General features: G+C 41.2%; 1 protein-coding gene across 1 annotated transcript; it reads right to left on the bottom strand.

Moving 5' to 3' along the window:
* Positions 1-5,628: 5,628 nt before the first annotated feature.
* Positions 5,629-14,165, bottom strand: CSPP1 (Centrosome and spindle pole associated protein 1). The gene is made up of 3 exons (XM_051213299.1): positions 12,328-14,165; positions 12,180-12,278; positions 5,629-12,146 (listed from the first exon to the last, which is right to left on the bottom strand). Exons 1-3 carry the CDS (start codon positions 12,678-12,680, stop codon positions 10,154-10,156), a joined length of 2,445 nt encoding a protein of 814 aa, XP_051069263.1. The 5' UTR covers positions 12,681-14,165; the 3' UTR covers positions 5,629-10,153.
* Between the last annotated feature and the right edge of the window lie 720 nt (positions 14,166-14,885).

The raw sequence follows: 14,885 nt of genomic DNA, 5'->3' as shown, positions 1-14,885 counted from the left end.
GTCGATGGCAAAGTTGAAGAGGAATAGTGAGATTGGGCAACCCTGTCTAACCCCACTGCTCGAATGGAACAATGGAGAGAGGTGGTTGTATGCCCTCACTCTGCCTGAGGTGTTTGTATATAGGGCTTTTAGGATGCTAATAAGCTTCTCAGGCACACCCTTCTTCAATAGACAATATCAGAGAGCAGTCCTGTCCAACTAATCGAAGGCAGCCCTGATGTCAAGAAACACTACGATTGTTAGCCTTTGATAAGTATGACAGTGTTCTAACATTTGGAGGAGGCTGAAGATATGATCAATACATCCTCGACCGGAACGAAAACCAGCCTGCTCCTCGCGAGTCAATCTTTCTCGGGTTTTGAACAACCTACGAAGTATGACGGAAGCCAATAGTTTGGACGCAATCGGAAGTAGACTTATCGCCCGATAGTTGTTACAGGAACGACGTGAACCCTTTTTAAAGATAAGGACAACTATCGACTCATTCCATGACGTTGATACATTCTCTAGCTTCCAGACCTTTGTAAACAACGTTGTCAGTTCCTTAGTCAGAAAGTCACCACCATCTTTAAAAGGAGCCGGAGGTAAGTCATCTGGGCCAGGTGATTTGTAGCGCCTCAAGAGTTGGAGTTCCTTGCGGACTTCCGCCTTGTTAAGTCGGTCAGTCTTGACGGGTTATGGAAGGCAGGACAGTCTGACCGATGCTGCCGGAGCAACAGGCCAGTTAAACTGCCCTTCGAAAAAGTCTGCCCATCGTCCAAGACGTCGATGGATGTTAGTGATTGGCATTCCATCATCCTCGTAGATTGTTTCGCTCACACCAGACTTCTTGCTGCCAGTGACTCGGATGAGTTGGAAGAGCTTCCGGTAATTACCAGATGCAGCTGCTGCTTCCAGCTCATTGGCACGCTCCGACCACCAGGCTTCTCGGTCCTTACGCAAGCTTTGACCGATTTCATTACGTAACATCCTCCGTTTGTGGTCGAATTCACGGTCACCCGGAGTAGACCGACGGGCTTCGATAAGTTGTAAGGAGACTGAAGAAACCCAGCGCTTATAAGCGGGACGTTTCGCGAAGCCGCAAGCGGCTTTACTCACCGTCTTCATGGCGTCATGCAGTTGCGACGAATACTTTTCGGTGGAATGGTAGCGAGCCTAGAAGCTAGCTCAGTTCGATACTTACTTGCAACAGAAATTGCAACCAGCTTGCTAACATCAATCCGTTGGTGACGGTCACTTCGTTGTCTACTGAAAAGTAAGGTAAGATTGGCGCAGACCAAGGCATGGTCAGAGTCGAGATAGGTACTCCAAAAGGAGCGGTAGTCTTGTACACAATCACGCCAGCGGTAGCTGATCGCGATGTGATCAATCTGAGTTCAGGCTTGAGATGCAGAGGGAGGACGCCAGGTTGCACATCGGCGATGACTGTGCCGAAAGTTAGTGCTAGCCAAAAACAGGTTGTGGTCTGTGCACAGTTGTAGTCGACGGTCCCCGTTATCTTTCTTGCGACCAACAAGTCCCCATCGGCCACCTAAACGACTCTCTTCTGTGCCTAGACGCCTGACCTGAGCATTCAAGTCTCCGGCTAGTAATACAATATCTGTCGAACGCACTTTTTGGGGAACAGATAACTGATGGTAAAACTCATCCTCGATTGCATCCGGGCTGCAATCTGTCTGAGCATAAGTGGTGATGGTGAAAAGACATCGTTTCTCACGCCAATTTCTCACTTTGATGGAACGTTCTAGTGCTGCCTCACCTTTAGCGCTTAGTGCGACACCAACTCCAGCAAGACCAGAAGAAGATGCCACAGGGTCCCCGGATAAGCGCACGTAAATCAAGCTTTTTGAAGCGACAGATGGAGAGCGAATTTGTACTTCTCCAGCCTTAAATACGGGTCTCGGATAGACAACAGACGTCGATATTAAGACTTTCTAAAGACATAGCCAGCCCTATCTGTTGTCCAACCTGCATAAGTGTGCGAACGTTGAAGGCAGCCTGTGTGGATGGTGCACGTGGTTTCAGAAAAACTGCTTCAGTACTCATATTCGGTGGTAACACACAATTTTCAACCGGACAGTGACTCGAGGACGTTTAGATGGAGTCGAATTTCCACCATAGACGAGCTACTGTATAAGTCGAAAAAATAAGTATAGACAGAGTAGGAATAAAAGAGGGTGAATAATGACGTAAATAATAATAATTTTAATTTTAATCATTTGATTGTTAGTTGAAGCAAGAAAAGTAGTTTCCATAATTATAGACAGTTCATCATTTGTGTGTGGGCTGTGATACTGTCCGGGTGCCCAGATCGAAGCAGGTGGTTTTCTTAGGGGACCACACCCCGAGCCTTTGACCTAAAGGTCTAACCCACAAGGCAGTGGAGCATCGTGAGGAAATGCAGTCCCATGGTAGCCGGTGACCAACGATTGATTCATACGCCATTTGTTCCCGCAGGATACTGGAGCCCATGTGCACCATTGGTTTGGGATCCGGTTAAAGCGCCGGACGTTCGCTTTTCGTACTCTCATTTTCGTAAACAATACCCCCGCCACGAGAAGGCAGTGAGTAGGACTTCCCTGGTAGAGGCTGTATACGCGTGACCGTGTGAGAGTATTTCGATAGGGAGGGCGAACCCACCCCGCTCTCAGCCATACCAGGGCATTCGGGGGCTTCCTAATCAGCTGAATTTAACTACATTTGTGTAGACGTTGGTGTATTTTTAAAAACTGGAGAGACGAGTTTTCGCAAGCATAGAGCAAAACTGCTTTCACCGACTCGTTGTAGATCCGATCTTTTTCATCCAGACATCAGGAAGGTGTCAAGGATAGCTCAGCTTGGCATAAGCCGCTCTGGCTTTCACTATACGTGCATTGATCTCATCACTCACATGATCAACACTTACGCAGCCACCCAGAAATACGAACGTCTCAATTACTGCTATTTGTGTTTGAAGTTTTTTGTCTGTTTTTCGAAGGTATTTGTCTCACGGCAGTATAGATTGTGCTTCTCATGACTGAAATGTAGATTTTGTAGGTTGGAGATATATATGCACTCAAATTATTCGATCATATTTCCATCACAAGCATTTCTCTCACATAACCTAACGACCGAAGGGGTATGGATTATTAAGTAAAAGTAGTACATCAGTTGTGGTTGTAAACTCAGCAGCCAAGTTTAAGAAACTGCGAAGGCGGTCAGTGAAATGCCACCAGTTTTGCAACTCATTTGTCATTAGTCTAAGTCGTGTTGTGAGGTGAACACTTCATTTTTTCGGTGTAAAAGATGACCTTACTCTATAGTAAAAGACTGATTGATAAATCTTAAAATTGATGTGTGCCATATGTCTTCATTCTTCAGCCTCCTCTACGTTTGATCTAAATGCCATTCCTTCAGTCAGTCAGTCAGTAACAACGTAGAACTTCATACGTACGTACATCAGTTCGAGTTGCCACACCACATTAGCACAGATGCAGTGGTCGATTCAAATCCCGTAGTGGTAGAGGTATTAAGAGTATGAGCAGTAATCGGGAAGATTAGTGTTTGGAGATGTTACTTAAAGAGTATAATACAGTGAAACAAATTTGGGTAGAGAAAAAAAAAGACAAGGAGGAATAAGGAGATCAAAATTTGGGAGAACACAGAGTGTATGCACCTGCGCCATTGCAAACGATTTTGAGCCAGATTATTCAGGGTCTCTAACCATCGGCTGCTATCATCTCGCGGTCCCCAACCAGGTAGTCTACACCTACCAACATGACTCAGTTCACTTGTCAGTGACTTCATGGACTTGTGCCATGTTTTGGTTTGGCCGCCCCTAGCTTTCTTCCAACCTACTCCTATACCACTGAACATAGCACGTCGAGGCAGTCGGTCGTTGGGCATACGTAACACGTGTCCCAGCCATCTCAACTGATGAAGTTTCACTATTTCATCAATTGATTTGCCATCCTTACCTAGTACCCGTTCCCTGACAACTGCATTACTTACTCGATGGTCCCAGGATATACGGGCAGTACTTCGAAGACACCTATGATCAAATACTAGTAACCTACGGATATCCTCTACTCTTACCGGCCATGTTTCACTGCCATAAAGTAGGACGGAACGAACTGCTGCACAGTAAACTCGTCCTTTGGTTGGTAGACGGATATACCGCCTACGCCATAAATGGCGCAAGTTGGCAAAAGCTAGTCGAGTCTTCTGTATCTGTGCTGAGATTTCGTCACACACCAGACCACAAGGGCTGATGAGACTTCCAAGATAAGTGAAGCGATCGACACGCTCAATTACTTCACTCCCTATCATTAGTTCAGGTGCCGATGCAACCCAATTCCGAAGCAAAATTTTGCATTTTGAAGGGGAGAACCGCATCCCGAACATGTTTGCATTGTTTCTTACGGTGGTCAGAAGACTTTGCATTTTGTCAGCGTCTTCGCCAAATAAAACTATGTAATCGGCATATTCTAAGTCAACAAGTGAACCTCGCGGTAGAAGTTCAACCCCTGGAAATCTAGACGAGGAAAGTGTTATCTCTAAAAGTACGTCGACGACAAAGTTAAACAAGAATGGAGAGAGTGCTCAGTCCTGACGAACGCCACTTGAGGTAATCAATTCTGATAACAGTTCGCCATAAGCTCTCACTCGGCCAGTTGTGTTCGGGTAGAGAGCCTGCATAAGGTTAATGTACTTCTTTGACACTCCTTTCAGTGACAAACACTGTCATAGAACCTCACAATCGACGGAGTCAAATACCGCCTTAAGGTCGAGAAATACTACTATTGTGGGGCGTCTGAACGTGTGTCTGTGTTCTAGAACCTGACGTAGTGTGAATATCTGATCTATACAACCACGTCCAGGTCGAAAACCAGCCTGATTTTCTCTAGTCTGCTCTTCACGAGCTTTAGTTAAGCGTCGAAGTATTATTGAAGCTAATATTTTAGACACTATATTAGTCAAACTGATTCCTCTGTGATTGTCACAAGAGGACTTTTGTCCTTTCTTATAGACTGGCACAATCAGTGATTGAGACCAGTCAGATGGGATTACGTCCAGTTCCCGAATTCTACCTAAGACCTCAGTTAATCTCACTGCTAATACTAAACCACCATCCTTAAAAATCTCAGGAGTGAACCTGTCAGGGCCTGCTGCTCTCCGTCGCTTCAGATTTCCTATGGATTTTTCAACTTCGTAAAGAGTCGGAGGACCTACATTAACTTACCATTCAGGTTGACTGGAGATCGTGGGAAACCGACGTGTGGCTAAAGGCCAGTTGAACTGATCCCTGAAGTGTTCTACCCATCGATCCAATCTCCTGGATTGAGAATGTATAATATGTCCATCTTTCTCTGACATTGTTTCGCTAACAGTCGGGTTCCAAATACCGGTTTCCTTAACAAGTCTGAACAATTGTCTGCTATTACCTATTGCCGCTGCCTTTTCCATCTCTCTTGCTTTCGCTACCCACCACTGTTCACGATCATTACGTAGACTTCTTGTCAGCTTGCGCTTAAGCTGACTCCGCTCTTCATTATGTTCAGAGCTAGGTAGAATGAGTTTCCGAGCATCTATCAGTGCGATAGATGCTCTTGAGATCCAGTGTTGCTCCCTAACCTTACTGGCAGATATCACTGCTGTTTCCACAGCTTTTCGGATATCATTCTATGCTGCCTCAGGGTGGGCATCACATACATGGCTGCGTAACTGTTTTCCTAGTTGTTCCTGAAATATACTCTTAGCTTGACTATCATTAAGTAGGGCCCTAAGAGGTTTTCTTGCAGCGTCTTTCCTACGTCCAGTAAGAAGCAGACAGATACGCGCACGTCCTAGAGCATGATCTGAATCTAAGCATGTGCTCCAGAATGAGCGAAAGTCTTCTGTCGATCCCCTCCATCGGTGGCTGATAGCGATGTGATCTATTTAGGTCCAACGTTGGGATGAATTAGGCGGTCTCCATGTTAAAAGATGTTTTTCCTTACGCTTAAAATTAGTATTTTCAAGAAAGAGGCAGTTATCTGAGCATAGTTGCAACAGACGGTTGCCATTATCTGTTCTTTGAGCCACGACACTATAAGATCCACCCAGGTGTCTTTCTCTATCGCTTAGTTTACCAACTTGAGCATTAAAGTCACCGGCCACTATTACTACATCAGAGCGCCTAGCTTTTCGGAGAAGGTCGGAGTGCTTTCTGTAAAACACATCTTCTACATCATCTGCGCTGCACTCAGTGGGAGAATAGGCAGAGACGACGAAGAGGAAACGACGAGTGTCCCTATCTTTCCGGATTCTTACTGTTCCGTTCAGTCGGACAGCGCACAAACGACTGTCTACTGAAATCCACTCTAAGAGAGATAGTTCTACCCTAGGACTCAATACTATAACTACGCCGGCTAGGCCACGGGAAGCAGAATCAAGGCTTCCAGATACATACATGAATGACGCTACTCGGATCCTGTATGCGCGTTTCGGAGACGCAGCACACATCGATGGCGTGGGATTCTAAAATCCTAGCTAAGGAAGCCTGTTGTCCTATTTGGCACAGTGTTCGTACGTTAAAAGCTCCTATGTGTAGTTTAGAGCGTGGTTTCAGGAGACCAGGAATAGAGTTCCACGTACTCGAATCGTTTGCCCTAGCGGTGCGAGGTGATAAAGGGACGTGAGGAGGGTTAGTCATGGAGATAAGAGAGGTATTAAGAGGTGTAGGAAGGATTTGAATGTGACCAACTTGGTCTCGTGTGCTGTTAGGGGTATGAGGGCTGATATCGCTTCCCGGCTGCCCATACCGTGGAAGGGTATTTCTTGAGGAACTTGAAAAAGAAGTCGGATTAGTGTTGGTTTTAACGACCTGGGAACGTGACCACTGAGCCCAAGGGACAACTGCTTGAGGCCGGTCGCGCACGGCCCTTTCGTGGAAGGTTTTTAATGTGTTAGCTCCGTTCTTCAAATGGCGTTACCACCGGAGACGGAAATCCGTGAGGTAATGTGAGGTGTGACAGTTTTAGGGTCGACCTTTTCTAATCCCACCCCTCCCTTTGGGAAGGCAGCATCGCTGCAGATGCTGGTTGTCCGAGGGAAACACCTTACTGCTGTCACACCCCTCTACAGTCAGCAGTACGACTTCTCCCTCAGACCTTGAGTTGCTGCTTTTAGTCTTACCGTTCTCCAATCGACCTGCCTGGCATGGTAGGACCTTCAGGAACATATGTTCCAGCCAATATAGCTCGGTTGGGTCATCACGATAGGCAAGCCCGACGACCGCGTCAACGTAGCAGCTTCGGTCGGGATGCCATTCCTTACTTATGTATGAGTGACTATTGGGTTGTTTCTTAATGACAACTAAACTCTATTTGTTTTTCATGTAGTTGCTCTTAACCTCACCTTTAAGAATACCATACATCATTTACTCAGTATTATCCCGAGTTTAATACGTCTACGTAATTGGGGTGGTTAAATGATTCCTATCAGCTATACTTCAGTCTCCTGCATTCAAAATAATGAGTATCTCAAACGAATCATTTCTGTGAATTTTCAAAAGAAAAAGCTCAGGTTGGCTAAAAAAATATTTTTTATCTAACATAAAAATAATGATAGGCCCACGGTAAAGTATACTGGTTATATGAAGGCTTATAACTGTATAAGCATTCAAACCTTACTACATTTACTTCACTCTTGAAAATCATGCCTTTTATACATATCTTGGCTCTGACTTATGGAAGTTGGGTGCTAAATTATAGTCAGACTTATACTAATTCATTTTATTTGATGAATAAACTGTTGTCTAGTATTTCGTGGGCATTTTGGTGAATTTTATTCAAGATGTACTCAAATTCGGGAAGTAATTAATCCGACGAAGATATGGAAGATACCATTTCCTCAGCTCTGACAAACCTTATAAAAATGTACTCAAGTACAACTTCTTAATTCTTATATGAAATACCGAAACGTAAGTCCGTCTTTCAAATTGCAAGTGCCATAATCTCTTGTAGTAATTCCTAGATAAGAATATTAACAGCACTCTCCAAGTTATTGTGTATTTTTGAGCACCGTGTTGATCTGAAGTTAGAATCAACCTGTTGATAATTTGTGATGCAAGAAGTAGCTAGCAAATATTGGAATCGGGCATCGAGTTTTGCATTGAAATGGTGAATCGATCAATACTGAGCAGGAGAAATAAAATGACCGTATGGCATTGCGATAGATGCGGTTGAAATTTTGTTTGCTGTATTCACTAAATCAACCTGTAAACTCAATAAGTGTTATTTTCAGCCATGAATGGGATGTGTGTTTGGTAGCTTCGAAGAGTCGGAAACTACATATATACTGGATGATAACAAATCGTAAAACCCTCCAGTGTGTTTGTCAGTTGTTGCCGATGAAAATAAATTTGACCTCGAATCATTATGCAACTTCCGTTTTATAATTACGAATGATTAGTCATACATGTAGCCTAAGACAGACTAAATTTCTAGTTTTCAGACGATAGTTCTGTTGAAGTTTAGTTTCGATTAAAATTACGAGTGTACAGCTAGCGATAATGCGTATTTTAATATTCAACTTGTCTCTTCATATTAATTACTACAACTAGGCTATGGAACCTATAACTTCACATATCAGGTTTGCATACTTTCCCTATTCTTATTTAACTTTGTTTTAGACATTCTTTGAGAGATAATACACTCGTCCTCTCACTTCCTATGGGTTGTTTTCCTACCGGGAGACTCACTTATTGACTCAAAACATGCAGATAAGATACTTCTATGAGAACGCTGGTAAAAATACAGTCTTCTGATCACCTTTGATAAAAATTCAAGCTTGTGTGAGATGCACTTTCATCAGGACTGATCTACATCATCGTCTAGATTGATCACAGGTGTTGAATGAATTGGGAGCGTCAACTAGTTCTCTTGTTTCAGAAGTTCCAGAAGTCCTAGATGGTTGGTCTGTGGTGAAATCTTGATACGGATTCAGAAAGCTCGGTTGGCTGTTACCAAATTTCGTCACCTGTCAGACAGGAGAGATATTTGCCTGCTAATCAAGGGGCAAGTACAGCGAACAACATTAGGTTCTGCTTGACGTTATGGCGGTGAAACGTGGCTATTGGAGTAGATACGTTACTAATGTTTTCCATCCAGAGTATTATCCTGGTGTGCCGAGACCACCGAGTAAGCGTTGCTGACGCTGGACTCAGAGTATTAGTTAAAGATGACAGGTCGGTTTGCAAGGTAATCGCTCTTCGAATGAGGTGGTTTGGTCACTTATGGGGTATAACCGGCCACGGCTTACGTTGATTTGCAATGCTTTCTGGTGTGGAAGTAAATTACACCACAGTTTCCCGTTTTGTATCATTATACTTCTGTGAAACTTATTTTGTAAAAGTAATTATAGTGTACTTCTAAATTGTCTTACCGAAAGTTGGGTTACTAATATTTGGTTTAGTGCCCTTATAACCTTCCAAACTGTCACACGTAAAACATGGACTGCTCTTTTACTGTATGTAAAGAGAACTCTGTAATTTGCTTGCGTATGAACGTATTGGACATTACAGTAATTCTCTTTTCATATTTGAATAATAATTTAGAGCTTTACCTCAGTAACTTCCTCTTAATTTCATTCTCATCGTTTAGTGTCTGGACATTACATTACTTGAGTCTGTATCTTATGAGACTACTAGATAATTCAGTTTTTCACTTATATGAACCGTAACGTTTTTACTTGAGTTGATTTCACCTGTAAAGGCTATAAGCAACTTTTGTTGTCCAATTAATACAAATTTTGCAAGTTTCTCAAAGTGCACTTATCAATATAAATTACGCATTAAACTACAGATTAATTATTCTTTACTCCAATACCTGATGACTACATTGAGATAAATAAGCTAAGAATGGTTTTCAGACGTTTATTCTCGTATGATCATATTTTTGCAGTCCTAATGATGAATATTTCCTTGAATCCTAGAACCGATTATAAGATAAAATAAACCCATAGGTTCTAAACAATAATATCTTTTATAAAATTCCTGGAATAATCTCAGTACATGAATTATTAATGAAATGTACTTAGATACATTTTCCTCAGAAATATATTACAGATATATGGCTTACATATACTCTAAAGATTATGTCAGTAAGACTGAAATACGGGACGTCGAGTTGAACTAGTTAAAAATGTTGTTTTTGTGTTCACTTGAAAACATCCTGTCATGTTCACCAACGAAACGCTGTAAAACTGATTCAGGATCGTCACTTACTTCAGTTAATAGCTGGATCGCATCTAGTCTCAACAAACGCTGCTTATTTTTTTCGGCGATTTGATTTAGGTCAATAGACCCGTTAGACAAAGAAGTTGAGTGTAGCATCTCATCTGACTCATTTTGAGATTTAATTAGCGAATCATTCTCATCTAATATTGGGTTTTGCATTGCGGATGGGTTGCAGTTTTGAACATTCTTCTCCCTTACTGAATGACCTCTGCTTTTATCCTTAATATTTTGCAACAGTTCCGTTCTCAACTCTTGGAGATGATTGTTTTGCTTTCTCAAGAGAGTTATCTGTTTCCGGTCTACATCTCTTAAATCTTCTATGTAAGGCTCTTCCAACAAACTTTCGGGCTCAACGTCCTGAACATGACTAGGCATTCGCCCTGAAGAAACATGAGTGTTATTTTTATTAAAAACTGAAGCATCTTGGAATAGTTCTACAGCTTTTATGTTCATTCGGGGTCGGGATCGTTGTTTACATGTGCCAACCTCCATACGTTCTTTGTTATTACCACGAGTATGTTTCTGTTGGTAATACACCGACTCAGTTTTGGATTTTTCCCTGTCTAGTTGAACTTTTAATGCGGTTAGCTGTTTCAGTATTGACTGCGTCTTTTCACTGCTGTGTTTATCAGATGTCTCACTACCAAACTGCTTCAAGTGGTTTAGTTTGCTGGCTTCTGGTCCTATTAAGATTTTAGGACTGCATGTTGGTGACTTCATCTTTTTTGATGGATGTTTGTACCTAGTGTTCCTCATCTCAACCGACTTTGTTTTATTTCCAGTATGCTCTTCTTTACGTTTTAATTTATACTCATCACTTTTGTCGCTCAGTTGTTGAATATCTCGCTCAACTTTATTTTGCTTCCGTTCTTGTTCCGCTTCGAACTCTTTCTGCATTTTCAACCGTTCTACTCTAATCCTTTCCATCTCGCGTTGCTCAAGCTCAATTTCTTTTTGTTTCTTAAGCTCCATAAACTGACGTCTCTCCGCTATCTGCTGATTCAGTTCTTTTTTGTACTTTTGGAGATTGTGTTTCTGTATCTCCGTTAATGGGCTGCCAAATATTCCATGTCCACCTCTGGCGAAATTAGGTTCGAAATTTGTTGAAGCTGTATCTGAAGCTTCAAAGTGGATTTCTTTCGACACATCTAGACCGGTACGCGCCTGTTGGTCAGGAAATTGTTCGGGGTTGACAGAATTCGACATGTTTTGTTGAGGAGGATGGATTTCTCTTGATAAGTCAAGGTTGCAGTTCTGCTCCTCGATCTTTCTATTATATTCTTCGTCATCCTCTTTCTGCTTAGCTTTTTTCGCCCTTGCCTCCTCAATTTGTTTTTTTAACTCCTCAGCATACTGCATTTTTTTAAATTTTAGGTCCGTTGGGTTTTGCACTGTATTCACATTCTTACCACTACCAACACTAACATTCAACATTCCAGAGGGTGATGTATTTATTGCGAGCAAATCTCTTTGTCCTACATCAAAGTATAAACATTCTGTCGAATTTAAATGTGTCTCATTTGAGTTTATTTTATTTGACTCCATTTCTGAATTTCTATATGCATAAGTGGGTATTGGGCACATAGCACTGTCTTTTATGCTATCTGCCTTTTCATATGAACGCTTTCTCTCTGTCTCAGCAATTTGTGACTCTAACTCTTTTCTGTAATTATCCTTTAAATTTTGCTCCGAGTATTTTACTTCATTCTTTTCAGACTTCCACGAGTTGAACGATAAGTTACGAAGACCCTGGTTCGTTGGATTTTTATGGTCTAACGTATACGGACTTTGAATATTCTTTAGCTTATTGTATTCTTCCTCTATAAGACTAAGATGTTTGTCTGCTTCAGTTATTTGGTGTAGACGTTTTTTTAAATCTTCGTATCTGCTACTACAGAGTTTACATTAAAATTAAACCTACTTGTCTGCTGCATCCGGACTGTTAGGTACTGAGTTGTTCTTTAATTCCTTGATAATGGGAACACCCCTATCATATGTTACTAAGGATTTATCATTTACACTGGTAATATTATTAAATTTTCGATTACTTGATGAAAATTTAAACATACTCAGGTCTGTTAGAGTGCACTACAGGCCTTTGATCGTTAAACAGGGTGTTGATTTTCTTTTCTAGTTCCGTCAACCTGCATCCAAAATCACTCTTTGGTAGCTCATATTGTACACCAAACGATTCATTTATATTTGGAAAACTGTCAAGCACCTCCAAAGGTCCCGAGGAGTCAAGTGGTCGATGACAATTTTTCTTTTTATCGGAGAATCTATTATGGAAGCTCTTTTCCTCTCTTTGTTTGAATTCCAAGTAGTCTTGCATAAGTTCTTCACGCTTCTTTGCTCTCTCGAATTCATACTGTCCGAATTTAGAAAAGAAGTTTTCTTCACGTGGAATATTCAAATGATTCATAATTAAGTTATTGCCTATGTACAACACTACTATATGAGTTGTGGTTAAATTCAGTTGCTACGATTTCATAGCATTGTGTTTACTTTATTTACCTCGTGAAAGATTTAAACACAAATGGGATAGCAGTATAATAAATGAAGACTGATTCCTGATGAGCATACAAGTAATATAAGGGAACGTATAGATAAATTTCAAGCGGACATATGTCATAGAGAAGTGGTACAATGTATCCTAATGTCTGATAAGTACTATCTTCGTGACGAGTGCATCATGTTAGAAAGTTTCGGAAAGTCCATAACAAAGCTGTGAAAAATTCACTGAATCTGATGTTCTAGTTTAGGATTTTGATAGTGAGTTCGTATGAGGTCAATTAACTTTTCAGAACCATTAGTTCATTCCTCGCTCAACAACACATGAATGATGATTTGGCCTGCTTTTACTGATATGAATTTAATAAGTATAATCGACAGAATATTTCCAAGTGAACAGAACAGAGGTACTTTGACGTGAGACAGTGATTGGATTTTCATTGCTTTGTAAGTGATATCAATTACAATACAGACGATCCCTATCTTTACCACAGAGCTGGATAGTAGAAATTTCCTACATTAGTCAGTTTTCATTAGGATATCAGGTCTGATTGTTGTTATAATTTTAGCGGTAAGTAAATCCTCAAAATCAATAGCTCTTTGGGTCTTCGACATTTGGTGCTGACTGCATTAGCTTGACTGGATTCCTCTAACTGAAGGCGCTCGATCACGAATCCGCAACAGATCACGATTGTATACGTCATACCTCACAAATCCTACAGTCGTCAGTCATCTTAGATTAGTCATTTCTCGATATATTGATGTTCTCTCGAATATATCTCTGAACCCTTTACATCTTATATATTGCTGCTCTGACTGCATTTCCCGAGGTAGTCAATACTTTTTATTCAGGTCCCCTGTTTACCAACGCGCCTGATTTTAGAACGTGGAGTAAAATACTTAAGGATGAAGCTGCCATGCAACAGAAGACAAGTTCACGAATTCATCACCCTGACCCACTCAGTCACGAACTTCTTAATATCAAAAGAGACATTTCGAGATAGTTACTGAAGATATAACAGAGTCGTTAGGTAGAGAAATCGTTTAGGTTTTATAAAGTACTGTGCCTAAAGAAAACACTTGGGTTCTCGAATAGTAAGCTGCACAATCAAGGACTTTGGTTGTTAATCTACATTGATTGATGCGACAAAAACATAATGGTAGTTTAGACAAGTGCGGTTGTAAACTGTGAAAAACATATATTAGGAAAGGCCAGAGAGAAATGAGCTGTACAATTTACGTTTCTGTGTCCGAAACCAACCTCACTACAACAATATCAGTTAAGAAAACATCGATCACCGTGAAGCTATTTACTTTCTGCATAATAATCCGGTTGTTAGCAAATGAATTTCGAGGTTCTACTTTAACGGATGATTCAGTTTGGTTTACTTGAAAATAAATAACCAAAACTACAAAACACGTGTCCAAAACGCCATGAATCCCGAAAAACGACTATTAACGGAAGACAGAAGGCTTACTTAGCAAACAAGGAATGTATTTCAGTCAGAACTAAGCAATTCAAGTCAGTCAGGTAGACTGCATGAGACGTCTTTGCTCTTCATTTCGGTAAGCAAAATGATCTGTACGCTAATGCATTAGTATTCGTGATAAAATGAGGTCCGTGAGAACACTTTTATCAATGTTTGGCCGAGTTTTGACACTTGTGTACCAGTGGATCTTTATAGATGCCACTGAATCAATATTTAGGTGATGAAATTTCAAAACCATCAACAATGCGGAATAATAAGAATCATGGACGACGTTTGTTAGGAAAACTCATCGTTTTATTCAAACGAAACAAGCGGCACAGAGCAGTCAGGTAGTTAATAAATATTTTAGTAACAAGTGGAAATATGTATAGCAGCTCAAGTCAGTGTCTTGGAATGTGTTTGAGCACATCGAATAGATAAATGCTTGGACTGAAACATTTCTATTCACCAAACATTCTCACCATTACAAGCATGTTATGCGTGTAGAAGTTCAGGTGCATCACTGAGAAAAATTCAATCTGTCCGACACGCAGATTCGTTCTCACTCTATCTTACTTGAACTTCTACAAATACACATATGAGTAAGGGTGTTGTATCTTGGGTCAATGACCACTATATATTACCTA

This window comes from Schistosoma haematobium, chromosome 3 (genome assembly GCF_000699445.3).
Source record: "Schistosoma haematobium chromosome 3, whole genome shotgun sequence".
Taxonomy (NCBI): Eukaryota; Metazoa; Platyhelminthes; class Trematoda; order Strigeidida; family Schistosomatidae; genus Schistosoma; species Schistosoma haematobium.
This window is presented reverse-complemented; position numbering and strand designations above follow the sequence as displayed.